Consider the following 27,168-nt stretch of genomic DNA (forward strand, 5'->3'; position numbering starts at 1 on the left):
TAAAGGGATGAATGAAACAATGACATGTGCCAATGGACATGTAATGACCCAACTGGTCATTTTAACTTTTAGAATCCCGTTCTCAAAAATAAAACTTCTCGTATGTGCTTTTAATGATTTATGACTTGCGGGGATGGTTGGTTCGGGATTTGGAAGTGTTTGGGTTGAAACCGAAACACTTGGTTCCTTAAGTTGGCCTTAAAGTGTTAAGTATGATTTCGGTCAACATTTTGAGAAAAACGACTCCGGAATAGAATTTTGATGATTCCAACAGATCCGTATGGTGATTTTGGACTTAGGAGCGTATTCGAAATTTTATTTGGAAGTCCGTAGTTAAATTAGGCTTGAAATGGCTAAAATAGGAATTTAAGTTTGGAAGTTTGACCGGGGACTTGACTTTTTGATATCGGAGTCGGAATCCAGTTCTGAAAATTTTCACAGCTCCGTTATGTCATTTAAGACTTGCACGCAAAATTTGGTGTCATTCTGAGTTGATTTGATAGGAATCGGACGAGCAGAAGTCTTTTTAGAAGTTCTTGAAAGTCAATTCATGCGTTTTGGCGTCCGATTCTTGGTTTTTGATGTTATTTCCGGATTTTGATCGCTCGAGCGAGTTTGTATGAGGTTATTAGACTTGTGTGGATAGTTGGTGTGGAGCCCCGAGGGTTCGGGTGAGTTTCGGACGTTCGGAAGGAATAAAAATACATCAGTTTTCTGGTGTTTCTTGGCAGCAGTTGCAGGTCTTGCAAATGCGAGAAATTGTTCGCAAATGCGAACCTCGCATTTGCGAGAAGGGCTTCGCAATTGCAAAAAATCCCGACCTAGGCAGTGTTCGCATTTGTGACACATTTGATGCATTTGCGATCCCAGCAAAGTTCGCATTTGTGACTCTTTGGTCGCATTTGCGAGAGTTGTATCGCATTTGCGAACCTGGTGTCGCAAATGCGACATCAGAGGCCTGTGCCCAGCTCATTTAATGCGCGACTTAGGCCATTTATCTCACTTTGCTTTCATCTCTTGGGCGATTCGAGTTACATACATAGATTATTGGTAGATTATAACATGTAAATTAGTGAAAATCATGGATTTAGGTGAAAACCTAGGTGTTTGACAAAAATGAGATTTAACCACAAAATTTGTTATGGAACTTAGTAAAAATTATATATTTATGTTCCTAAGATTATGGGTAACGTTTCCATTTGAAAACTTTCGGAATCCGGGCACGTGAGCCCGGGGTGAAATTTCAGAATTTTACTATTTTGGATAGGGTTATTTATTTAATAGATGAATTTCGAATTATTGAACATATATTAATTATTTTATATAACTTTTGGATAGTTTCGGATTTTTCGGCATCGAATCGAGAATTTTACGCGACGTGATAATCGAAAAGTGGACTTTGAGACGAGGTAAGTCTCTTGTCTAATCTTGTGAGGGGAAAATTATCCCGTAGGGATTAAATTGAATAATTGTTGCTAATTGCGGGAGCTACGTACGCACGAGGTGATGAGAGTCCGTGCGTAAATACTATTAATGCTAAAGTCCGGGTAGTTTAGGACTCAAAGCATGAATTACTTGTGTAAATTGTTAGATAAATATATTAAAGGAAGGAAATCTCATATGCTTGATTTTCTGTTTAAATTAATTAATTGTTAAAAGAAATTGTTCTCCTCCCGAATTTATCTTATAATAAATATACTCTCCTTCCGGAGGTACATAAGAAAATGTCCTCCTTTCTTGTGGAGCGGGTCGAACGCCTCGGCAGGATAGATGCATCTATGGATCATGCCGCACGTCCCTCGGTAGTGTACACGACACTTTGGATCGGGTCGTACGTCCTCGGCAGAAATCGTGCTTAATAATAATAATTACACGATACTTTAATAGTTATTTCAGCTTGCGAAGCTAATTGATAAATTGGAGAATCCTTAAAATTTAATGAATTATTATTCCTGCTTGTTATGAAATTAATTGTTATTCTTGTAAATAGATTAATTGATAAATTAGAAATTATTTGAATTTAAGGAATTTAATTAATATGTTGAGAATTGTTGCATTTGAAGGAATTTGATTATCTCCGCTGCTTAAATAAATTATTGTAAATTTTGTAAATCATGCTGATTTAAATATCCTAGTTGTATTTCAATTATTATTATTATTGACCCATAGTGAGTGTCAAAGTCGGTCATCTCGTCTCTACCACTTCGAGATTAGACTTGATACTTACTTGGTACACGTTGTTTACGTACTCATACTACACTTGCTGCACTTTTTGTACAGGACCTGAGGCAAGTACTAGTGGGGGACCTATCGTCTTATACCTACGTTATCCATGGGCATAGTGGTGAGCCGCAACTTTCTGCGTCGTTCTGCAGCTACTAGTGTCTCTCTTTGTATTTTTCATTCTGTCTATTTTTATTTCAGACAGTATTTGAGGTTTTGTATAATCTACTAGATGCTCATACACTTGTGATACCAGGTCTTGGCGCACACATTGGTAGAATTTGGTATTTTATTATTTTCTTGGTTTTAAATTTTGTCAATATACGCTTAATTTATTAAGTTGGCTTGACTAGCTGTAGTATTAGGCGTCATCACGACCTATAGGTGAAATTGGGTCGTGACAAGACATGACCACAAATCCAAAAGCAATTAACATGCATATTGCAGCAAATTAAAGGGGTGAATGAAACATTTTACATGTGCCAATGGACATGACAACAAATCCAAAAAAGTATAGGACAAGCAACCGACAGATATTGTAGCAAATTAAAAGAACAAATGAAACGTTTTACATATACCAATGGATATGACCACAAATCCAAAAACAATATAGGGAGAGTAATTAACAGGCAAATATTATAGCAAATTAAAGGGATGAGATATCATGTGCCAATAGATCCAAGATACTTATATAAAAAAGAAATTTAAAGGCTGCTAATTTTTCATTTTTAATTCATGTGATAAGTTTAAGATTTGAAATGGATCCCAACCTAACTATTTATGGACCACACGATACGAATCTAAAGGAAATATTGCTTTGGCGCTCTATTTGGTCGCCCCATTTAATATGTATTCACTTTTTATTTTTAATTTTAATTTATACCAACTCTTTAAAGTCTGAAATTGATCGTAAAGTGGGTAGGCTTGCACCAAAATTTGACGAGCTCGAAACACAGACCTAAATTATGTTCGCTAACCAAATATAGTATAGTATAATATCATATGCACAAGAATTGGATTTAAACAATATTCTGGCAGTTTCTAGCTTGGTTGCTATCCAAGATGATCAACAATTGAGATTTATATGATTTTTAACTAAAATTAACTAAGAATCTAAAGCTATTGACTAATGAAAATCGCAACAAGGAACAAGCAAAGAAGGTTATCAATGAGAGAAGATAGGGTTTTGATGGGATATGTGCAAGATAATTGTTTAGGATCTAACTCTAGATAATTCACTTCTAATATTTAAGTGAGTCAATTATTTGTTCACACGTTCAGCAAAAACTCCTCTCTCGATTAAGTCTTAACCTCACAAGATGAACCAATTTAAGCACGTGAAGGTATGCAAGAATGCATAGTGGATTAATCTTTAGGAGAACCTCTCTCGATTATCCTCCTAACTAGGTTTAATCAATGATTCAACTAGCCTATCTCGATTGCTAAGAAGAATTAAAGAACTCAACCAACAATATTATGCAAGGATATCACAAGTTATGCCTCTCTCGATTACATGAACTAGTGAATATAGATGCAATAATTAAATCATCCAAAACGATTTAATACCTAAAACTAGAGTTATAATCTACAAACAATCATCAATACACCAAATCTATCCAACCCTAAATGGAACTACTCCATAGATATGGAGCAATTCATCACAAATAAAATTAAAGTATAGGAAAACATAAATTCAATCCAAACTATTGTCTTGAGTGAGGAAGGAATGATGAAATCCTTGTGCCCATGTTCTTCCCAACTCCTCCTCCTTAGCCTCCTTAGGTCGAATATATGTTAAAAGCCCAGAAAATAATATTTTCCCATGTACTTATACCAAGTAGGATCGGTCCCAGACGAAATCACCTTTTTCCAGCCGAAATAAGACATTCACTCTGTAAAATTTGTATAGGTGCGCCGCATGAGGCGACTCGCCAAGCCACGTGCTAGTGGAGAACTTCATAGAGCTGATGTTTTTTACTTTGCAGGAATTTTGCACTAGTGCTCCGCTACGCATGGCGCGGGGCTGTAGTATAATTTTCTTAGAATAAGTTTGTTTTCTCATTTTTTGACATACATACTTCGTACTCAACCCCCGAACGTGATCCCGACTTAATTTCTTGGGCTTTTACTCAGATTTCAAAGTTTCAACTTATTCAAATTAGCTCGAAATTATCTTTATAATTCGGGATTACTTCCTGCAAGGCATAAAACAAAAAATAAGTACAAAATACTACCAATTAAAGTTTAAACACAAATAAAGTGCGATGAATTAGAGTGCAATAAGCGGCTAAAATACATAATTATAGCCTACCATCAACACCCCACACCTAAACCATAGCTCGACCTCGAGTAATCAAACTACACTTTACATAGACATGACCTTTTAAACAACTCTCATAACTCATCACACCAAGAATATTTAAAACAGATTAAGCACAATACCATAACATCCTAGCCTCAAGATTTGACTCAAAAACACCACGCATTTTTATAACCCGCTCACTTATTCTAACACAGAGGTCAACGACATTACCTTTTCTTCATGAATCAAGTGTCCTCACACAACAATAGAGAGTAGTTCCACACACAATGAAATTTAAGAACAATTGGGAACTCAATATAGAAAAAATTCACTCATTCTTAAAAAAAGCATTCATATACCACAAAAGACGTACCATAGGCTTATCCGTAGTGTACTACTCTACTAATTGAGCTCATTCAGTCAAGGATCAAGTAGGACTTAATTTGGTTGTAATGTAGGCTGCGGGATGAGTAGGATACATTTAGATATAAGAGTGACTACACATCCCTAATCACTTTAATATATACAATTAACTATTCAAAATCCCACACTTATGTCAAACCAAAATTCCACCTTCACATCAATATAAATTAACTCCCTACTTCTTTAAGCACAATTACATCAAGAGTTACCACTATCAAGGAATATATTTTTTTCACAATCACACACTTTCTTTTCTTTTCTTTTTCAATTCAAGTGGCTCTTACTTTTTCAAAACATTGCGCATTTCTCCTTATTTCAATAGTTCCACTCAAAAGCCAAATCAACCACCCCACACTTCACCTTTACAAAGTTCACAAATTCAAGTGCTCACGAAAGGTAGAAGGTTCAAATAGATGGTCAATTCAAACAAATAGGTAAGGCTTGTACTGTGGTTGCCAAAGAAACAGGATTGCATGCTCAATGGGTTAATAAAGATACATAACAATTAGGTGCGTAAAAGTATATAACTGGATCAACAAAGAAACGCCAAATTACTTTCAAGACTGAATAAAACTAATGGGTAGGAAGATTGATCGTAAAGTGATATTTTTACAAAGTGGGTATATTTTCAATTGTGACCCCCAAACCGAGTATAAATGCAAAAGCCCGTCTAAAAGGCAATTGAACATTCCTTGAGGGAATAAGACTGCACTGGATCTTTACCCATGTATTTGGCCTTAATATTAACTTCTACTAAGTTGTATAACTAAAATTCTGCATTTAATTTACATTAAAATTAGGGGGGGGGGGGTGACATTCAAGGTAAAAACTAATTGGCTCATGAAAACGAAAATCATGACCACAAATTTTACACAATCTTCCTTATCTTACTGCTTTTGTAAGATTACTACTCGCTAATTAATCTTCCTTATCTTAAGATTAGTACTAATCTTCAAATTAAATACGTACTAATCTTCCTTATCTTACAGCGTGTTTATGTGAATTGTAGTTTGATTGCTCTTCCAATTAGATACATTCTATCCAAACATTGGCCATAAAAACGATACAATGCAGTACAATACATTATACGATGGGTAACAATGATCCAAACATAGTCTTACTGCTGAAAAATACTAATGTGCAAGCTCAAAGTTATATATAGTGTACATAACAGGCAACCTTTGAAACATAGCCTTCAGTAATAACAAGGAAAATCATGATCAGAAATATTAAATTGCCACACATTTTTTATTTTTTTCAAATGGTTTCCACTTTCTTTAGCTATATTACTACTCTATGGCAAATTTTCTTTTCCATAATCCTTAAGATAACAAGCAAATTATTGAGTACTACGAGAAATAAGCCATTATTGCCTCCAGGTCCAAAACCATGGCCAATAGTTGGTTGCATTCCTCAAATGGTGCTAAACAAGAAGCCAGCATTTGAGTGGATACACAAACTAATGGAGGAAATGGAGACTGAAATTTGTTGCATTCGTCTTGGTAATGTTCATGTCATTCCTGTCACTTCTCCTGAGCTTGCTTGCCTATTTTTAAAGAATCAAGACTCGATTTTCTCATCGAGGCCTATTTGCATGTCTGCGAACCTCGTTAGCAATGGCTACTTGACTTCACTTTTTCTTCCTATGGGTGATCAATGGATGAAAATGAGAAGAATCCTTTCTTCCCATGTCCTCTCAGCTACATCTTTTCAATGGCTTCGTCGTAAGAGAGATGAAGAAGCTGACCATATTCTTCGATTCGTTTATGATCAGTGCGTTAACAAACGTATTGTTATTAATTTGAGGAAAGTGACAAGATACTACTGTGCAAATGTTATTAACAATATGATTTTCAGCAAGAGATTACTTGGAAAAAGAATAATGGAAAATAGAGGAACATTAGTAGAATTACAAGAAGATCAGGAGAAGCAAGTTGATGCAATCTTTACACTTCTTGAATATTTTCATTCTTTTGGTATCTCAGATTACTTACCATGGTTAAGTGGATTAGATTTAGATGGTCACAAGGCAATTATTAAGAAGGCCTTTCTCATAGCAACAAAACACATTGATCTTGAAATTGACCAGAGGATTCATATTTGGAAGGATGGCAACAAAACTGTGGAAGAAGACATCCTTGATGTTCTTATCATGCTCAGAGATACTAATGGGAATCCTATGTTGAATGCTAAAGAGATTAAAGCGCAAGTCCTTGTGAGTATACTTCCAATCTCTTAAACCATGTGAACAACATGATAAACTTTAAGATTTTCATTTTTATGACGTGCTTTTACGGCTATAAATGTCATTGACATATTTATAGTCACAAGTTTCTTTCTCAGCTTTTATAGTCACAAGTTTCTTTCTCAAGCTGAGTATCCAATCAAACGACGTCATATAAATCGAAACAGACGAGTAAGACTTTGTTAGAAACTGCTAAATCTGTCTTGAATCTTGCGTAAAACCAATTTCAATATGTTTTGACCATATAAGTAATTAAAATTCAGCATTACTCGAAGGCTTTTCTTGATTTACTCCCTCTGTTCCAGTTTATGTGAACTTTTTCATTTTTCGAGAGTCAATTTAAATTATCTTTGAAGCTAAATTGAATTTAATTAACTCGATATTTAAATTAAAATTTAGATATTCAAAAACTATACAAAAGGTACTATAACTTTTAAATCTTCCCATGTCAATATGATGAAAAAATGTCTTTCAAAATGTTGGTCAATAAAATGTACGTAGTTTGAATCTTAAAAAGCAAAAATGTTTACATAAACTGGAACGAGGGAGTAGTTTCAAAAGAATTTAGAAAATATTTTTGAAACATAAGTCAGAAGATCGATTGTCCGTTTGGATTACATCATTTTATTAGTTTATGTGGAAACGAGACTTGAATTTTTTGTTTTTGGAAAATATTTCGATTTGATTTTAGAAAAACATAAAGTTTGTTTTTAGAAAATCAAATACGATTATTTTGTTTGACCTTCTTGGTTACCAATTATATTGACAGGAATTCATGCTTGCTACGTTAGATAATCCCTCATATGCAGTCGAATGGACAATCAAAGAAATGTTAAACCAACCAAAGATAATGCAAAGGGCCATAGAAGAGATTGGCAATGTCATTGGGAACAATAGATTTGTTCAAGAATCCGATTTGCCACAGCTAAATTATGTCAAAGCTTGTGTTAAAGAGTCCTTTCGACTACATCCATTGGCGGCTTTTAACGCTCCTCATGTGTCTTTATCGGATTCTGTTGTTGGTGACTACTTCATCCCAAAAGGGAGTGTAGTGTTATTAAGTCGTCTTGGACTTGGCCGAAACCCTAGAGTTTGGGATGATCCCATGAAGTTCAAGCCAGAGCGCCATATGAATGAGGAAGGTGGTGATGTAGTTTTTACTGATTCAAAGTTACATTTTTTATCATTTAGTATTGGACGACGAGGTTGTCCAGGTGTAAAACTTGGCTCAACAATTACCACTATGTTACTTGCTAGGCTTCTTCAAGGGTTTACTTGGAGTTTACCACCGAACTTTCCAGGTAATGACTTGACTGATAATTACCCGGAATCTGCTTTCCTTTGTACCATGCCATTTTTTGCCAAGGCAAAACCACGATTGCCTAAAGACATGTACCCTTAAATATATATGTGAAATTATACCATAATAAAGTATGTACGTACACATCATGTATGTGTATATACTTATATAAGATGTTTTCTTTCTGCTTCAGTATTAATGAGAGGATGAATCAATAATATTAGTATGATCTATATTTTAAAGGTGATGTGGCACTCCTTAAGACCAGAATTCATATTTTTCGTTTTTCTCAATTTTGTTTTTTTTTCTTTTAAAGAAAGAAACTATTCAAAAGTGTCTTTTCCTATGATTCAAATTGTCTTCATTGAGTTGGTTTTCAGTACACTCATTTCTTCATATTGTTATTTTGCTGCAGTAATAGCTACCATGACAACTCTTCTTCTACACTTAGAAAGTGAGAGTACAAGAGGGGATGAATTGTGGTTTATTGAAAATTAGTCAGACTACTAATGATTTTAGTTGACTAAAAACAGTGCAGAATGAAAGATAACAGTAATTAAAAGGTAAATAACACACAACAATTTTATATTGGTTCGGTACCGTTGTGGTACTTACATCCAGTTTCCCTTGGATCACAAGGGTTCCCTTTAGATCTTGAAAGTATTACAATACAGATGGTTTTGACTCGTTCACCACCAACGAAAAATGGCAACAATGAATTCTGAATGTTTGACACAACTCTCTTTTGTGTTCTAATTCTTCCTATCTTTTGAGACACTGATAAACTAAGGATTATAGTGTTTAGGCTAAGAAATAGAGAGACCTAGATGACAATGTGTGTAGTTGCGCAAGCCTTCCATTTGATCTTAGCAGCTTTCTTATAGGAGAAAAAATGGTCGTTGAGTCTTGATCGAAATTAGAGGCACGAGATCATCAAAGGGATTTGACCCAAGGGGTACCTCTTCGAATCCTGCTCTTGGTAGAGCCCAGATTCGATCGTGACTTTCCTTGTCATATGCTTGTATTGAGGAGTCATTCAAGCCTTGATTGAGAGCTTATTTTTTGGATACAGAATATTTGCTGGCGAAGGCTTCCTTGATTAGCAATCTGAACTCCTTTGATTGAGGTCTAATAAATGTGTTGCAATGAAGTCCCTTTTTGTTGTCCATTAATTTAGAAATCATATATTTGGATAGCATCTCATTCGTTCCTTTTTGCTTGTTTCGAATCCTGCAATCCTGTAAACTAACATAAGATGGAATTATCATCATTGAAATTTTGAAACTTAACAATCTCCCCCTTTTTGATGATGACAATCAAGAGAGAGTAAGCATAAAGTAAACATAAACTATGAGACTTCCCTTTTTATATGTTGCTCCCCCTGAATAATTGAATAAATGTTGTCTCCTGATGTGCTGAGTTTCTCCTGCTGAGGTGTTTACTTCTCTACAACTTTCTCCCTATTTGACATCAATCAAAAAGGAAAGAAAAACACACGGAAAAAATAATATAGGAAATAATAAACATACTAATCGGGGATTAGAGCAGCAAAAGTAGTACCTTCAGCAGAGGCTTAGCTAGTTCAGACCCAAGCAAAAGATTATTTTAAGAAACATCAACAAGCAAGCATAAGCAAAAAGTAAAAAAAAAATATTTGTAACATCATCACATAGAGTCTCATTAACTTCTTCCCAGGAAGTACTTGAGAGTGTTGATCACTTTGGTGCAGAATGAGTCATAGGAATTTTCAACATCTTTGACAAGTTTGTCCATCTTTTCACTCATGGAATTGAAAGCCCCGGTTTCTTGCCTCCGTGTGGCTCCCATATCCATCCTGAGCTTAGCCACATCTCACTACAAAAATAAACTGGAATTAGCTACGAACGTCGTCTCTAATCTGTCGCTAAAACGCTCGTAGCTAGAAGAATTTCTTGATAATCCGTAGCTAATATGTCGCTAAATGAGATTAGCGATGGATATTTTTGTTTAGCTATAGAATTTGTCCGTCGCAAAAACCTGATTTTTTAGTAGTGTCTGTACCTGTCTCCTTGGTAACTTCCTTGATTTTGTCTACCTGTTCCTTCATCTCAACTAGTAGCAATTTTACCTCATCTAGATAATGCTGAATTTGCTGAAGATTTTGAGAGGCTATCGACTGAGATGCTGATTGTTCAGTTTGAACTTCAACTGGCACTGGAATACTTTCAACTTTGGCGCACTTCACCCATCCATCATCACCCAGGGTGTACCCCATCATTGAGAAGGTTGTCTTATCATAAGTGTTGGTAATGTACTTAGGTGTAAAGGTTTCAAAATCTACCTTCATGACCTCGAGAACATGTGAGATGAGAAGACCATAGGGCAAACATGCAGCAGAAGAAGATATATTCCTGATTCTTTCAAGCATGTATTGACAAATTCACACAAACCAATCAAGTCTTTTATTAATAACCAGACATTAAAGGACAAAAATATCTCTAGTGGACAAAGAGCTAAGGGACCTAGTTCTGGGGAGGAGAGTAGTAACAATCATGTGGTTCAAGACACAATGTTCAAACTTAAGATTCTGGGGACCAATGTAAGGAGGATTATCAGACAAAAAGGTTTTTGTTTCATCAAAGGAAACTTCAAAGTCTTTGGGCCACGAATTTTGTACAAACGCATCAAACCCACTAAACTTAGCAGAGAAAATCTTTTCAAATTGATAAGAGTCCAAAACAATTCTGGTGCCTAAAACCATAGATTTCAAGTTATCTTTATCATTCACAAAGAGGTTTGCATAAAACATCCTTACTGGTTCTTCATAAACAGAGTTTCCAATAGTATCAAACAGAGAGGAAATGTGCTGAAAATCGAAAATAGCAGTCACATCACAGTGAAGATTTTTCATGAGAGAGAGACTTACAGAGCGTCCATAAGCCATAGATTTTGACTTGTAGGACTCAATCCTTGCGTTTTCACTGGGACCATAGAAGATTAATCCTCAGGACCAAATCCCATGTTCTCCACTTTACCTTTCTTGCATGCAGCCTTTTGGGGGGTTTGCTCCATTGGTCTTTTGCCGGCCTTTTTCTGTCTAATGGGAGGATTTTCAGCAGATTCACTGCTTTCATTGTCTGTTCTGAGGAAATCTGAGTCAATAGACGACTCCACATCCGCAAGTTCTTCAATGTTAAGGGGTTTCTAAAATCTTCGACTACGTCTGGTTGCAGCAGAAGATGAGGGATTTCTTTTGGCCATGGTGTGAAGGATTGCTTTGAAAAGAATGAGGAGAGTACTGGAGATGGAAGGGGTTTATGGATGCTTTTGGGAGGAACGAAGGGACGTCTTGGTTAAAGGAAAGGGCAGGTTCAGAAGGAAGTGATGCTTTTGAAGTGACTGATCGGCGGTACTGAGAAGAAGCAATAATTACACTTACACACAAAATTAATAAAGCCACACATAATTAAGGAAATAAAATATTTTAGAACAAGGTAAAATATTTGATTTACAAATTTAGCACAATGCCAATCCTTTTTCGGAGTAGATAAATATTTCTTCCAAAAGTGATTTTGTAAAAATATCAGCAAGTTGAGAATCAATACTAATAAATTCTAAAACAATATCACCTTTTGCAACATGATCACGGATAAAATGATGTTTAATTTCTATATGCTTTGCTCTAGAATGATGCACATAATTTTTTGATAAACAGAAAATGCTGGTATTATCACATAATATAGGAGTAGATGTAAGAGATAAATCATAGTCAAGAAGTTGATGCCTAATCCATAGAACTTGTATGCAACAGCTTGCAACGGCTAAGTATTCTGCCTCAGTTATTGGTAGTACAACACAATTTTATTTCTTGCTATGCCAAGATACTAAGGCATTTCCTAGCAATTGACATGTCCCACTAGTTCTCTTTCTATCAATCTTTCCACCTGCAAAATCCGCATCTGAAAAGCCTTTTAGAGAAATATTGTTAGAATGAGCATACCACAATCCTAGCTCAGAGGTACCAATTAAGTATCTAATAATTCGTTTAACAGCAGAAAGATGGGATTCCTTAGGAGCCGACTAAAATCTTGCACATTTGCACACACTAAACATAATATCCGGTCGACTAGCAGTTAGATATAATAGAGATCCAATCATTCCTCTATACATGGTTTCATCAACCTTTTTTCCATTGTTGTCTTCATCGAGCATTGTAGTTGGACTCATTGGAGTGCCAATTAACTTAGCATTTTCCATGCCAAACTTTTTGATAAGCTCCTTAGTGTACTTGGTTTGGCTAATGAAAATCCCCTTAGTAGACTACTTGATTTGAAGTCCAAGAAAGAAAGGCAGTTCTCCCATCATACTCATCTCAAATTCTCCTTTCATGGAAAGAGCAAATTCTTCACAAAGAACAGAGTTAGGGCTTCCAAAAATAATATCATCTACATAGATTTGAGTAATAAGATTACCTAAACTGGAGTGCTTAATAAAAAGAGTTGTATCGATATTACCTCTTTTTAACCCTTGATTTAGAAGAAAAGAACTTAACATTTCATACCATGCACGAGGGGCTTGTTTGAGACTGTACAAAGCTTTAGTCAACTTGTATACATGATTAGGAAAGGTGAAGTTTGCAAATCCAGGTGGTTGCTTCACATATACTTCTTCAGAGATGTAGCCATTTAGGAACGCACTTTTAACATCCATTTGAAATAGCTTGAATCTTTTGCGAGCAACGAAAGAAAGTAATATTCGTATGGATTCAAGTCTTGCTATAGGCGCAAAGGTTTCATCGTAGTCGATTCCTTCTTGTTGAGAGTAACCTTGAGCAACCAGTCTTGCTTTATTTCGAGCCACTTGACCTGATTCATTCAATTTGTTTCTGAAAACCCACTTAGTTCCAATGATAGAGGAGTTTGGAGGTCTTGGAACCAATTCCCATACTTTATTTATTTCAAATTTATCTAGTTCCTCTTTCATAGAATTTATCCAGTGAGTATCTTTGAGAGCTTCATCCACTTTGTTTGGCTCAAATTGAGAAATAAGAGCTATATGAGACTTGTTCTTTTGTGACCTTCTTGTAGTGATTCCTTCCTATGGATCTTCTATAATGAATTTATGAGGATATCCCGGTTCACTTTTCCATTCATTTGGAGTGTTTGAGGAAGGTTCTCTTTCTTCAGTAGTCGATTGATCTGCTTGAGGCAGTTCGAGATCTTTTGTGGGTACTTCAGCTGGTTGAGTCTGTTGAACAACTGACTCATTTTGATGATCCTTTCCTACAATAATAGATTTAGGGACACAAGAAATTTTCTCATCTTGGGAATTTGTTCATTCCTTGGGTGAGGGTTAGTATCAACAAAAATAACATGAATATATTCTTCAATGCACAAAGTTCTTTTATTGTAGACTATATATGCTCTACTTGAAGGAGAGTAACCAAGAAATATACCTTCATCACTCTTAGGATCAAACTTACCCAAATTATCCTTTCCATTGTTGTGGATAAAACATTTGCATCTAAAAGGGTGAAAATAACTAATATTTGGTTTCTTACCATTCCACAACTCATAAGGAGTCTTTTTCAGAATTGGTCAAATCAGACACCTGTTGATGATATGGAATGTTGTACTCACAGCTTCTGCCCAGAAATGATGAGGTAGATAGTTTTCCACAATCATGGTTCTTGTCATGTCCTGTAAAGTTCGATTTTTATGCTCTACTACTCCATTTTGCTGTGGTGATCTTGGTGAAGGGAAGTTGTGAGAGATTCCTTGATCGTTGCAAAAAATTTTAAAAACTATGCTTTCAAATTCTCCTCCATGATCACTCCTGATAGTAGAGATGTAGTATCCCTTTTCTCGTTGAACCTTCTTACAGAAAACTTCAAAATTCTTTAGAGCATCATCTTTGTGACTTAGAAACATAACCCAGGTAAATCTTGAGAAATGATCTACAATGACAAATGCATATTTCCTACCACCTATGCTAGCAGTTCTAGTAGGACCAAATAAATCCATATGCAACAATTGACGAGGTTTGGAGGTGGAAACAATGTTTTTAACTTTGAAAGAAGAACGAGTTTGTTTTCCTAGTTGACATGCATCACATATATGATCTTTTAAAAAATCTAGTTTTGGAAGTCCAATTACAAGATCATGTTTAGAAAGTTTTTGAATAGTATGCATGTTGGCATGGCCAAGTTTTCTATGCCAAACCCAGGGATCATCAATCAAGGAAGTAAGACAAATTTGATCCCCAAGATTTTCTAAATTTCTGATAGTATAGACATTTCTGTCTCTATTACCTAAAAGAATGATTTAACCTGATTCATCTTCTATAAATCAACAATATTTCTTAAAGCGAACCTTATAGTCGTTGTCACATAGTTGACTAATGCTGAGAAGATTATAGCCAAGTTCATCAACCAGGTAAACTTTATCTACATCACATGTTGAGCTCATAGGAACTTTTCCAACACCAATTACATTTCCTTTGGATTTGTCTCGAAAAGTAATTGTTCCTCCATCTAGTTTGGTGACTGATTTGAAAAATTATTTGTCACCAGTCATATGTCTGGAACACGCACTGTCGAGATACCATTTTCCTTTTCGATTCTTCTTGTGGTGTTCCTGCAAAATAAAATTACTTGTTTTTAGGTACCCAAGCTTGTTTGGGTCCTGAATGGTTAGAATATTGAGTGTTAGTTTGATTTGAAGATTTAGGTCTCCAAACCCATCTCCGGTTATCTTTGAACCTGCAACGATTTGAGTTATGACCTCTTTTACCACAATAAAAATATGATGGACTGTTAGAGTTACCAGAGCCTCTTTCTGCTCTAATACTGTTCTTGTATTCGTTAGTATTATGGTCATTTTTACCACAAAAGGAACATGCAGGAATTTTCTGTTTGTGATGAACAATATGATTTGATTTGACTGAGCTGTGACTCGTGGATTTTTGTAATCCATTCAATTGAAGTTAAAGTTCATTTACTCCATCATGTAGCATATCACGCTCAATCTCACATACTTCTAGTTTCAAGGCCCAGTCTTTCTTTTCTCTCTTGATTCTTCTAAGTTCATTCACGACTCTTTTTATAACTGCAAGAGAAATATCAACAAATTCTTGGAGTTCATAACAATTAGGGCATAAGGGAGTACGTACCTCACTAGTTCCTTCGTCCGCCATGAGACCAAGTTCTCTTGAGTCGTCTTCCTCATTATTGCTATCTGTCATTAGTCCAAGTTCTCCCGAATCTTTATTTTTATTCATAGCCATGAAACATATGTTAGCAATTTCCTCATGATCAGACTCTTCTTCATCACTCCATGCTCCGAAGGATTTCTTCTTTTGCATGTTTCTACTGAGTTTCTTTTTTAGTTCAGGATAATCAGCTTGAATGTGGCTAAACTTTCTACATTCGTAGCACCTTCCATCATTTTTATCAGCTTTATTGCTTATCCTTCCTTTCCTGAAGTTAAGCTTCCCTCTTCTGCTATTCCTGTTTTTCCTCATCATGTTTGTTATAACTTGAGAGAGCATGGCAATGTTTTCGTCTTGTTCTCCTCCTTCTTCTTCCTCTTCATTTTCTGGTTCAACCACAGTTGCCTTAAAAGCAACAGTTTAATTCTTCTCTTGAATTTGTCTATCCAAGTGAGTTTTCTCAAAAGCAATTAGATTACCTCTGAGTTCATCATAGAAAATGTTGTCCAGATATTGACATTCCAAGGCGATAACTTTTGGTTTCCAAATGGTGGGTAAGCTCCTGAGAATCGTTCTATCATGTTCACCACTCTTGATAGGTCTACCAAAGGATTTTAGATCTCCAAGAATTTTGTTAAACCTGGAGAACATCTCTTCCATTGATTCTTCATCCTTCATTTAGAATAACTCGTATTCCCGAACAAGAAGATTTATCCTAGTTTCTTTCACTTTGTTGGCTCCTTCGTAAGTGACCTCTAGTTTGTCCCACATTTCTTTGGCAGTTTCACAACTTGATATCTTTTCATACTCTTCTCCACTGATAGCATTGTATAATAGATTTTTTGCTTTGGCATTTACAGTTATGACAGCATCTTGTTCATCAGTGTAATCATCCAAGTCTAAAGGATCAGTTGATACGATGATTTGACCATTTGCATCCTTCTTAGGAGGGATTGAAAGATTTCCTTTTTTTATCACACAACAAACTTTGATGTCATATGACTTTGTGTAAGTTTCCATGCGCACTTTTCAGTGAGAAAAGTGCTAACCATTAAAATAAGGAGGTCGAACCTGAGAGGTTCCTTCTTGAAATAGAGCACCAACAACAGTGTTAGATCCCATGATCTTTTTCTCACCATCTGTTAAGCAAAGATTGTGAGCCTTGCTCTGATACCAATTGAAAGTACAAGAGAGGTGGTGAATTGTGGTTTATTGAAAATTAGTCGACTAACCTTGATTGAGAGCTTATTTTTTGGATACAAAATATTTGATGGCGAAGGCTTCCTTGATTAGCAATCTGAACTCTTTTGATTGAGGTCTAATAAATGTGCTTCAATGAAGTTTCTTTTTTCTTGTCCATTAATTTAGCAATCATATCTTTGGATAGCATTTCATTCTTTTCGTTTTTGCTTGTTTCGAATCTTGCAATCCTGCAAACCAACATAAGATGGAATTATCATCATTGAAACTTTGAAACTTAACAGAAAGAACACGTTTTCTTACTTTTGCATCCACGTAAAGGCCGAGGCGAGTCGCGGTGGTAGGCTATTATCGCGCTTCGATCATCAGAGCTTAGCTTGTTTGGTGACTGGTGAATCTAATATTCTAGTCTCACGGTAAAAACTTACTCGCACTGATATTTACACCAATTATATAAATACATGACAAATGTCCTTCGCTGCTAATTCTTGGGCTTCCTTTTGGACATAGGCCTTAGCATCCTACTTATAGCTTGATTGGCCAAGCTTTTTTGGGTCAAAAGTGATTTTTTGGCCAAAATTAAGTTGTTTGGCAAGCTTTTAGAAGGAAAAAGTGCTTTTGAGGAGAAGCAGAAGCAGTTTTTGAGAATTAGAAAAATGTAACTTCTCTCCAAAAGCACTTTTCTGAGAAGAACTTAAGAGAAAATATACTTATAGCCAGTTTGGCCAAGCTTGTCAATGGGCCAAAAGTGCTTTTGTTTTCAAAACTTGAGGTGTTTGGCCAAACTTTTTTAGGGAGAAAAAAGTATTTTTGGCTAGAAGCAGAAAAAAGTAGTTTCTCCCTATAAGCAGAAGCAGAAGCAGTTTTGCATTTTTGTCATACCAAAAATATCCTTAGTAAAATATTATAAATACCAAAATAACCCTACTGCTTTAAGCCTAATATTTAGGATATTAGACATTTCTTCAGCAAGCAAGTCACGCTTCTCTCCAGCAATAACTTTACAATATCTTAGGGTTTCTCCTTCATGTCAACAGCAAGGAAAATTGTTGATCGAACTTGAAATTTTTTTCAATCAAACTGCATTTGTTAAATGATTCTTGATATATTTAAATCATCTTTAAAGAATAAAGTACTTTTTAATTTATTCCTTTTTATATTTTACTTAAATAAAATGAAAAAACTTAATTGCTGTCTTGATAATAAATATTTATGATTATTTATCTAGTTATATAATATGAACTACTAAGCAAATATATTCATGTTCTTATTTGTAATTTGACACTTAAAAGCACTTTTTGGAAAGATTGGCCAAATACAAATTATTTCTCAAAAGTAATTTTTAAATTGATTAGTCAAACACAAACTGTTTCTCTCTAAAAGTACTTCTCAGAAAAGTACTTATGAAAAAAAGTACTTCTCAAAATAAGTTAATTTTTTCAGTTTGGCCAAACGGGCTATTAGAAGCAGTTTTCAAAAGCTTGGTCAAACACTAATTACTGCTCAAAAGTATTTTTCAAATTAATTAGCCAAACACAAATCGATTCTCACCAGAAGTACTTTTTTGAAAAACACTTCTTAGAATAAGCAGATTTTAGAAGTTTGGCCAAGTAGACTATTAACCTGGATCCAAATGGCCAATATACTAACACTCTATTTGGATCATTGTTACCCATCGTTTTATAATGTATTGTATTGTATTGTACCGTATTATATCGTTTTGATGGATACAACATTTGGATAGATTGTATCGTTTTCTATTGTTAAATAACATCTTTATTGTTTGGTTTGATTGTATTGTATTGTACTGGTAAGTTTACTAAAATACCCTTAATTATTTTAAATAGTAAACTTTTAAAGACTTACTCATAAAAATGATTTATTTTCATCCCCGTCTTCCTCATAAGGAATCACCATTCTACCATAATAGCGAAAGCACCAAACTCGTTTCATACAAAAACACAAATAATAAACAGCTCCATAAAAAATAAGATATAGTTGCAGCACTATAAAGAGAATTAAAATATATGGTAATTGGGAAAAAAATACATGCAGTTTCAAATGGCAGAAACCTAAGAAAATTATATATGTTAATAAAATCACCAAAAAGTTTGCAAAGATCATCGATGAGATAAAAATACAGAAAAAATGATAGGGAAAACTAACCAAAATAATGCTCGGCGGCAGAAGGATGGAGACAAAGTATGTAGTTGGGTAAAGTATCATATAAATTTTGGATGAAACCCATCAAATTAAAATTTTGGATCCGCCTCTAAATAAAAATGTGTCATTGCCAACGCCTAACTAACCAGAATACCAATTCATAAGATATAGACAATAGGATATTAAACCCAAACCTCAGCTTTAATTTGTTCATGCTTTAGTTTCTTTTTTCTTCCTTTGCTTAAGCTTCATTCCACTTCTAGCTCGTTCTTTCTTTCAGCTGTAACCATGATATTTGCTTATTTCTCACTATTGATTTTCCTCTTTTTGCTACTACTAAGTTCAAGTTGTGCTTCTATTGGTTCTAACCTGCCAAAATCGGATGTGGATTTATTAGAATTTCCTTTGAATTTAGAGTATACTGAAGCTGAATTTTTCTTGTGGGGTTCTTTTGGCCATGGATTGGATAGCTTTGCACCTGAACTTGCAGATGGTGGACCCTCACCTATTGGGGCTAGATTTGCAAAACTCAGCCCTCTAATTAGAGATGTCATTGCTCAATTCGGATTCCAAGAAGTCGGTCATGTTAGGTATATATCTATCTTTCTGGAACGTACTTGAAAAAAAGTATATCACATAAAATAAGACGGAAGACATATTAGGTTAGTAAAATATTGAGAAATTTATTTGAATAGTTCGCAAAAATTCAACTTTTTTTCAAGTAAAATTCATACTCAAACACAATTTCAATCTCAAAATACTTTTTTCGGTTTCAGTTTCAAATATTCTTTATCCAATTCAACCAATTATAGTGTCAAGCTATATTGCACGAATTCTTTAAAATATTGTTGTGCGCATGTCGAATCGTTAAAAAATGCACCACTTTTGGAAGATTCGACACACACCTGACGATATTTTTGAAAAGTCCGAGCATCATAGGCGTCCTGACGCCTACATATCTTCTTCAGGAATTGATTTAATTTCATATTTATATTGCAGGGCAATCAAGAATACAGTAGCAGGATTTCCAAGGCCACTGCTAAATCTAAGCAGAGAAGCATTTGCAACAGTTATGAACGATGCATTTGGACATCCACTAGAATTACCTTTCAATCCTTGCGCTAATGACATTAATTATCTTCTTGCTTCGTATGTTATTCCTTATATTGGACTCACTGGATATGTTGGAGCCAATCCTAAACTCCACAGCCCTACAGCCAAAAGGGTAATCAATTTAAATTACTCTCTAAACTACATCTTTCAAGATCATAATACTGCTATCTTTCTTCCAATTTACATGGCATGCATTATTTCAATTTTTGAAAGTTGCAAAACATTTAACCATCATTTTAAATCTATACAAGTTTCAAGAATTTAAATTTAAGCTACTTGCAATGTCCTTGTCTTTTTAAAACCTAATTATTCAATCATTAGTTTAATAACTTAACTTATATACGCGGGCAATGTCATGTAAAGAATGTTTATACTATCAATTAGTTATAATTATTGTAATAGGTAATCTACCTTATTTTCTTGGTTACTGATCTGGTTTTTTTATGGACAATTGTTGTAATTATCATTTAGACGACTCAGTTTTAAATATTAAAATTCTTTACATCGTCATGGATAGAAGTTAAACTCTTATTATAATAGTCGTCTCATTATCATAAATATATTCACTATTTAATTTCATATCTTAAACTTTCCATCTTCATAAGTTTTGTAGACAAAATCATTCGGTACCTATGCTGGTGAAAAACAACAAGTATATGATAGAATAATCGAAATGCACCAAATTAACATGAACAATATCGTTGTAATAGAAACTATCTTAAACTTCATGTCCAATCAAATTTCATCTTATAAAACAAAATGGATGGAGTATTTTCATTACATTCAAATTGATGAACTGTAATACTTCTAATACAAAACCAAAATTTGCAGCTACTAGCAGGGCTACTGGGAGTAGAATCAGGTCAAGACGCAGTTCTGAGAGCATTGCTTTACGAGCGAGGAAGAGAGAATGTGGAACCCTACGGGATAACAGTAGCAGAGTTCACAAACCGGATATCAGAGCTGAGAAACAAATTGGGACGCCATGGATTGTAAGATGAAGGACTCAAAGTGAATCCAGCAGTAGGTGCTGAAGGGAAAATACGAGGAAATATATTAGCAGGAAATATATTAGCAGGAAATAAATACTCGCTTTTCTATGGCAGAATGCCAGAGGAAATACTGCGAATAGTGTACGGAAGTGGAAATGAGAATAAACCAGGTGGATTTTACCCAAAAGGAGCAGATGGCCGAATAGCAAAATCCTATCTTGGACTTGGAGGGAATTAAACTTTAGGAAATTAAAGAAATTTTTGATTCCTACATGCATAATAAAAGTGAGCGAAAGCTTCGCACTAAAAGAGAAATTATACATGAATAAAAATGTATTTTTTTTGGAAAGATGAGCTTATTGGACATTTGTGCTTATTATTTTCTGAATTTTACGAGGAATCATGTGTATGTTCACGTTGCTTCATTAGATTTCATCTTATGTCAGATGATATTAACGATAAGTTTTCAAATTTGAAATGGGAAGATGTCATCGACAACAAAAATAATTAACAACATATCTGGTATATTTTCACATGTAGGGTCTGTGAATAGTAATATATACGCAAACCTTACCCCTGCCTTATGGAGGTAGAGAGGTTGTTTCTGATAGACCCTAAACTCAAGAAAAATAATTTTCAGCAGGTTTGAAAAAGAAAGTCAGTAGTGATCAAGAAGCTATGTTGAAAATAACAAAGATAAAAACAGTAACAATAACAAAATAACAAAACGCAATAAGAAAATCGACACAAGGAAAACAACAGACAGTAATAAAAATCGAAAGCTATCTAAATACGAGAATGATAATAATATAAATAATACTACTAATATGGAAAATGGCAAGATGTCATGTTAGAAGAAAATGAGTATAGCGTTTTTTTACCTATGAATTTATTGACTGGAACATGACAAAATCAGCAAACGTGACTAGCGCTTGCAGGTTGCTTGATACAAAGACAAGTTAAGCAAGAATTAACAATGCACGCTATAATATATATATATATATATATATATATATATATATATATATATATATATATATTATAACGTGCATTGTTAATTACACACTACAAGAAAAACGGCCTTTAAGGAAAGGAAATTTGGTCCCTAAAAGTTGAAATCCGGTCCTAAAAGGGTAAATTACGAAGGGAAATGGCTGGTCGTAATAGCCTCCGCCGCTAAATGTCAATAACGACGTGTCTTAATACCTGGTCGTTAAATCACTTTAGAGACGGACAAAAAATCTGGTCGTGAAATACTTTTAGAGACTACATTTCTCGTCCCTAATAGATGATGAAAAAAATATATATTCCTGTCGTTAAATCTTTGTAGCGACCAACTGTAACTGGTCCTAAATTATCTTTTAGAGACGGACAAAAAACCTGGTCGTGAATAATTTTTAGAGACTACATTTCTCGTCCCTAATAGACGATGAAATATATATATATTCCCATCGTTAAACCTTTTTAGCGACCAACTGTAACTGGTCCTAAATTATCTTTTAGAGATGGGCAGAAAATTTGGTCGTCATTCCAATCGTTAAACCATTTCCGCGACCAACCTTTAACTGGTCCTAGATTATGTTTAGAGATGACGTCCCTATTTAAAATAATTTTGTAATTTAGCGATCGTATTCATGGTCTCTTAATAACCATGAGTTGTCCTAAAAGATCAATGCCACAAAAAGTAATTTTTATCAATAAATATCAAATTGTTATTGAAAAATCTAGATATAAAAAGATAATATATCAAGTTCGAATCCCATGATGATGTTACTTTCTATGTTTTCTCAACACCTCAACAAAAAAAACTTAGCTAACATCCTGAGGTAGACTATGATATCAAGTTTTGCATAACATTTTTAGCAAAATAATAATGAGCTTGTGCATCTTCTAATCTTGCAATCTTGACTTGTAGCTTCAATCATCAAAACCTGTAAGTACAAAAGTTTGAAAAATGATAAATAACTATTGGTAAAATAACATATATAATTTTAAATGAGCAATAGTTAAATCGCTTACCCCAAAAGCAGTCTAAATTCACCGGGTGTTATCCAGCAACATCAACAAGGCTACAAGAATATTAAAAAAAATTAATTAGAAAAGCTTTGGGATGGTTAATCTTACTTTGGTTCGATAAATCCCGGTACGACAATTCGAGATTTACCATTCAAGAGACCAACTATTATGACCAGACAGCAACATCACGAACTTGGTATTTTAAATCATAAGAGAACCATATAATCTAATTCAACCATAAGTTTTGTCAAGTTTGACCTGTTACCACTCATCACTGTTGCAACATTTCCAGCCACTTCCACAATACAAATAAGGTTGTCTGTGCATGTTGATGATACACTCAAAATAGAAATTGCAAAATAAGTAGTATATACATTGTTTTGGAGTTTGAAATATTTTAGTTTGAATTGTCTTAGAAGTTATTATCCCTTCCTTGTGCTTCAAAACTCTTATACATATAAAGACTGAGAAGAAGGTGAGTCCCTATTTATTATTTCGTGCTGCAACCTATTGAGATCAGCATATTCTTTTTTTCTTATGTCTTGTTAATTGCACTGCACATTATTTTTGAGTCAAAGTAGCAGTTCTTGTTTGTCTTGTATTATATATCCAGAAGTGTTGAACTTTAACTTGATTGAACTAGAGTTCTTTGTGCCCTCCCTACTGGACTACAACGCGCTTCTTGATTTTCGTAGCCAACAAATCCACAATGCTGAATAATAAGGCACTATCACACCAGTAGAAAAAAGGACCGAGAAGAATAAATGTCAAAGGGCACACAGAAGAAGAATAATGTAATCAAAAAAGCAATCGCTACACGAACCAAAACGCCTTTTCATACGGAATCTATAACTAGCGTTTGATTTAAAAGCACACTAGACATGTATAGATCAACCCACATAATCGATGACGATGAACTTTAACTTACTTCAAAAAAGAGTTGATAGAATTAGCATCTGTAGTAGTTGCGATAACAAGTTCATAGGGGCTGCGATTTACCAGAATGTATATAGAGCATGACAATTCTCGTAACACATGAATAAAAAAATAACTATGCAACATCAAAGTTGAGTTAAGAGTTCCAGAACCTTTGGGAGAGTTGAACTTAGATAAACTATCACTGAAGTACAAAAGGAAGCAACTTGCAGAACCTTTGGGAGAGATAAACTTAGATAAACTATCACTGAGGGACTATACGATGACACAACCACTCGAAAAGGAAAAAGATAAGGATGCAACATGCAGCCGTAACACATACACCACATGTATAAAGCATGGCAATAAGCACACAACTCCAGAATTTGCAATAGGAAACAGGTGCATAACTGGCGAATAGAACAGATAGATTACCTGAAGAGGATATGATATAAAGACTGATTCATTTTCTAATAGTTCACACTTTATATTTTTAGTTGAGCAAGGTCTGCTAAGGAAATTGGGCATTGAACAAAAACTATGGGAATTTTAAATGGTTCTCCTTTCAGAAGGGTGAAGACAAACAAATATGTAATATAGAAATTGACTATATGCAAATCATGAATAAAAAATAAAAAGTTGGGTATATTGTTACTAACTTGGTCAGCAGACAAAAACAGAGGTCATTCAGTTGAAACGGGCGATGTCGTTGTAAGCGGGACATGTGATTGTTGAGCAGCGAAGAACTCTCTTATTTTACTCATTTCTTTCATCTCATCTTCTAAGGTAGACAAGCGCTCATTCAAGGATTTGTTTTCCTCATTCAAAGATTTATTTTCTTCTCGAGTTGAACGTAGCGCGGACAGTAATTCAGCCTTTAAAGAAGTTCCACCTTTCAAGTCTTTCGCCTTCACTCCACCCCCAAAGCCAAACACATGGCTACGAGTTTGAGGTCCACAACATTTTTCTACAATCTCTATGCTAGGTAGAGATGGATCTGCTTGAACTATTTCTTCGATTTGAGCCTACAAAATATAGAAAAAACATTTAAAATCAGAATCCACCATAATTTCAAGTAATTTACATATTCAATTTTCCAAACATACATGTTTTTCAATTGTTTCAGGTTCAACAAGCTTGTTATCTTTCTTACGGGTCTCAAAGAAAATTGTTGACAAATCCGGTGGGTTGCCATCTTTTCCGCCCTTTACATCATCAAAGGCAAACATGTCAAAGAATAGCTCGTAAATATTTTCTTAGGAAAATAAAAATTTTATGATAATACCTTTTGATAAATGATCTCACGAATAGGCTTGCTACCAATATGATGAAGCATCTTCAACTTAGCTCGATTTGCCGCATTCCTGTTGCTTCTCGCCTATATTTGTGAAACATTAATGTTTAATAACACTAATGTTTAAGAATGTTGGAATTACATGATTCTATATGGGTGAAAGTAGAACTAGTTTTTTTTCACAATTATGTTAATGGAAAGAGGCCAAATTTGTAGTTGAAGAGAAGGCAAAATGCAGATGATGCTTTAGCGAAATAGATTATTAAATCACTAGGCATACCTGAAAACTTTCTGAAGAAAAATGTTCCTTTACTAACCACTCCCATTCTTTCTTGTCTATTCCCTTTGGAATATTCTTAAGAGCCTGTTGGATTGGCTTATCCTTCACGTATTTTGCATGCAAGTGTCCTCTCCATTTATTCCATAAATCTTTCATCCATAAGAAGATATGATCACGATGATTATTCATGTCAACACTCTCAAATTTATCCTACAATAATCAAAACATGGGTTGAGTTAATGAATTAGTTCAATTTTAGTAACTACTCATAATCCTGTGTTAGGAGCAACTCTCCAGCAATTAACATATAATATAGTTTCAACTCTCATGTCAAACTCTACAGAAACTAACAGTTGAATCAAACTCTAGTAGTGGAAGATGACTTGCCTCTCAATTTAACTATAATTGAAAGATTATAAAAGGATGGCATGTAGGATTTTGTTAGCAATGGCTCAGTTAAATGTGTGTGTAAGAAGGGGAGAGCTCTCCCTCATTTGTAAGCACTTGATATGGCCAGTGCTAAATTAATTGCCGATTAAAACGATTAACAATTATCAATCAGAGATTCATTTCACTCGTTGTGATTCCTACATAGAGGGACAAACAGGAACACATATATTCAACTAAATGATATGCATCTTCACTGTATAAATATCTTGCTTACCTCAATAGCTGGCCACATGTGATTCAGCTTTGCTTCCTTAATATCATTCCACGATGATACTCCCAACGGACACATATTACGTTCACGAACGATTCTTCCCAAGTGCCTCGAAAACAGTTTGCTATTTGTTCCAACTGTTCGATTATTGTAAAAGGTTACTTTCAGCTTTTGTCCGACTTCAAGTGATGCAACTTCTTTGCACTTGTTCCTCCCTCGAACTTTTTTTACCTTTTCAGGATTAGATGAACGGCTGCATAATTTGGTAAAAGCTATAGCAATAAAATTCAGTTCTACAAATTAATAACATATGGATTCAAAAATATCATACCTGTTTCAGTTGCTTGGGAGTGTTGCATAAGTTGATCAGTAGATGGAGGCAATGAAATATTGGTTTGCATGTGCTCTTTCTCAAGAACCAAGGAGTTTTTATCCATTGTTCGCATTTCTTGATTACAAGACATGGTAAAATTCGATCTTGTGCTTTTAGAAATCCCTAAAGATGAGCACAAAGATCTAGGAGTTTGCTCCCGTCCCTTCCCTATAGAACCTGGACCAAAAAACCATTTAGTTTGGCATTTAATTTCAGTTATATATATATATGCAATTAAAAATACCACAAATTTGGAAAAACTTACTTGCTTCAACTTTTTGGGTGTATTGCTTAACTTGATCAGTAGATGGAAGCAATGGAATATCAATTTGCATATACTCTTTCTCAAGAACGATGGAGTTTTTATGTATCGTTCCCGTTCCTTGACTAGCAGACATGGTAGAGTTTTAAGTCCTTGTCCACATCCCTTCCCAATAGCACCTGGCGAAACGAAATCATATTACTAATATTTAACATTAA

The 27,168-nt window shown here is 34.7% G+C and overlaps 3 protein-coding genes and 1 pseudogene across 7 annotated transcripts; 2 read left to right on the top strand and 2 right to left on the bottom strand.

The window, feature by feature from the left end:
• Window positions 1–6,162: 6,162 nt before the first annotated feature.
• Window positions 6,163–8,740, top strand: LOC104114343 (isoleucine N-monooxygenase 2-like). Its single transcript, XM_009624767.4, has 2 exons — window positions 6,163–7,163; window positions 7,963–8,740. The coding sequence occupies exons 1-2, from the start codon at window positions 6,165–6,167 to the stop codon at window positions 8,593–8,595; spliced, it is 1,632 nt and encodes a 543-aa protein (XP_009623062.1). The 5' UTR covers window positions 6,163–6,164; the 3' UTR covers window positions 8,596–8,740.
• A 7,619-nt stretch (window positions 8,741–16,359) lies between these two features.
• On the bottom strand, window positions 16,360–16,803 carry LOC138891898 (uncharacterized). Its single transcript, XM_070175583.1, has 2 exons — window positions 16,731–16,803; window positions 16,360–16,646 (listed from the first exon to the last, which is right to left on the bottom strand). The coding sequence occupies exons 1-2, from the start codon at window positions 16,801–16,803 to the stop codon at window positions 16,360–16,362; spliced, it is 360 nt and encodes a 119-aa protein (XP_070031684.1).
• A 2,395-nt stretch (window positions 16,804–19,198) lies between these two features.
• On the top strand, window positions 19,199–21,513 carry LOC138910768 (desiccation-related protein PCC13-62-like; annotated as a pseudogene).
• A 1,309-nt stretch (window positions 21,514–22,822) lies between these two features.
• LOC104105152 (uncharacterized) lies at window positions 22,823–27,150 on the bottom strand. Of its 5 annotated transcripts, none has more exons than XR_011415900.1 (9): window positions 26,954–27,144; window positions 26,647–26,856; window positions 26,319–26,546; window positions 25,655–25,864; window positions 25,366–25,458; window positions 25,187–25,285; window positions 24,740–25,105; window positions 23,169–23,218; window positions 22,823–23,080 (listed from the first exon to the last, which is right to left on the bottom strand). XR_011415900.1 is itself a non-coding variant. In XM_070201975.1 (8 exons), exons 3-7 carry the CDS (start codon window positions 26,391–26,393, stop codon window positions 23,210–23,212), a joined length of 486 nt encoding a protein of 161 aa, XP_070058076.1. In that variant the 5' UTR covers window positions 26,394–26,546; window positions 26,647–26,856; window positions 26,954–27,150; the 3' UTR covers window positions 22,823–23,080; window positions 23,169–23,209. The 5 variants fall into 5 exon arrangements, 3 of the variants coding, with proteins under 3 accessions (XP_070058076.1, XP_070058075.1, XP_070058074.1); XR_011415901.1 differs by having other exon boundaries at window positions 26,647–26,865; XM_070201975.1 differs by lacking the exon at window positions 24,740–25,105 and having other exon boundaries at window positions 26,954–27,150.
• Window positions 27,151–27,168: the final 18 nt, after the last annotated feature.

The sequence above is a fragment of the Nicotiana tomentosiformis genome, chromosome 5, assembly GCF_000390325.3.
Source record: "Nicotiana tomentosiformis chromosome 5, ASM39032v3, whole genome shotgun sequence".
Classification (NCBI taxonomy): domain Eukaryota; kingdom Viridiplantae; phylum Streptophyta; class Magnoliopsida; order Solanales; family Solanaceae; genus Nicotiana; species Nicotiana tomentosiformis.

What these genes read in the sequence shown, in the direction of transcription:
- LOC104114343 (XM_009624767.4), top strand. Translation starts at nt 6,165, where the DNA reads ATGATCAGAAATATTAAATTGCCACACATTTTTTATTTTTTTCAAATG. An exon ending in AGATTAAAGCGCAAGTCCTT is followed by an intron (nt 7,164 to 7,962) that starts GTGAGTATACTT and finishes TTATATTGACAG; the next exon opens with GAATTCATGCTTGCTACGTT.
- LOC138891898 (XM_070175583.1), bottom strand. Translation starts at nt 16,803, where the DNA reads ATGGGATCTAACACTGTTGTTGGTGCTCTATTTCAAGAAGGAACCTCT. An exon ending in TCGACCTCCTTATTTTAATG is followed by an intron (nt 16,647 to 16,730) that starts GTTAGCACTTTT and finishes TGATAAAAAAAG; the next exon opens with GAAATCTTTCAATCCCTCCT.
- LOC104105152 (XM_070201974.1), bottom strand. Translation starts at nt 26,393, where the DNA reads ATGTGTCCGTTGGGAGTATCATCGTGGAATGATATTAAGGAAGCAAAG. An exon ending in ACATGTGGCCAGCTATTGAG is followed by an intron (nt 25,865 to 26,318) that starts GTAAGCAAGATA and finishes TGATTATTGTAG; the next exon opens with GATAAATTTGAGAGTGTTGA. An exon ending in CTGAAACAATTGAAAAACAT is followed by an intron (nt 25,106 to 25,186) that starts GTATGTTTGGAA and finishes TATATTTTGTAG; the next exon opens with GCTCAAATCGAAGAAATAGT.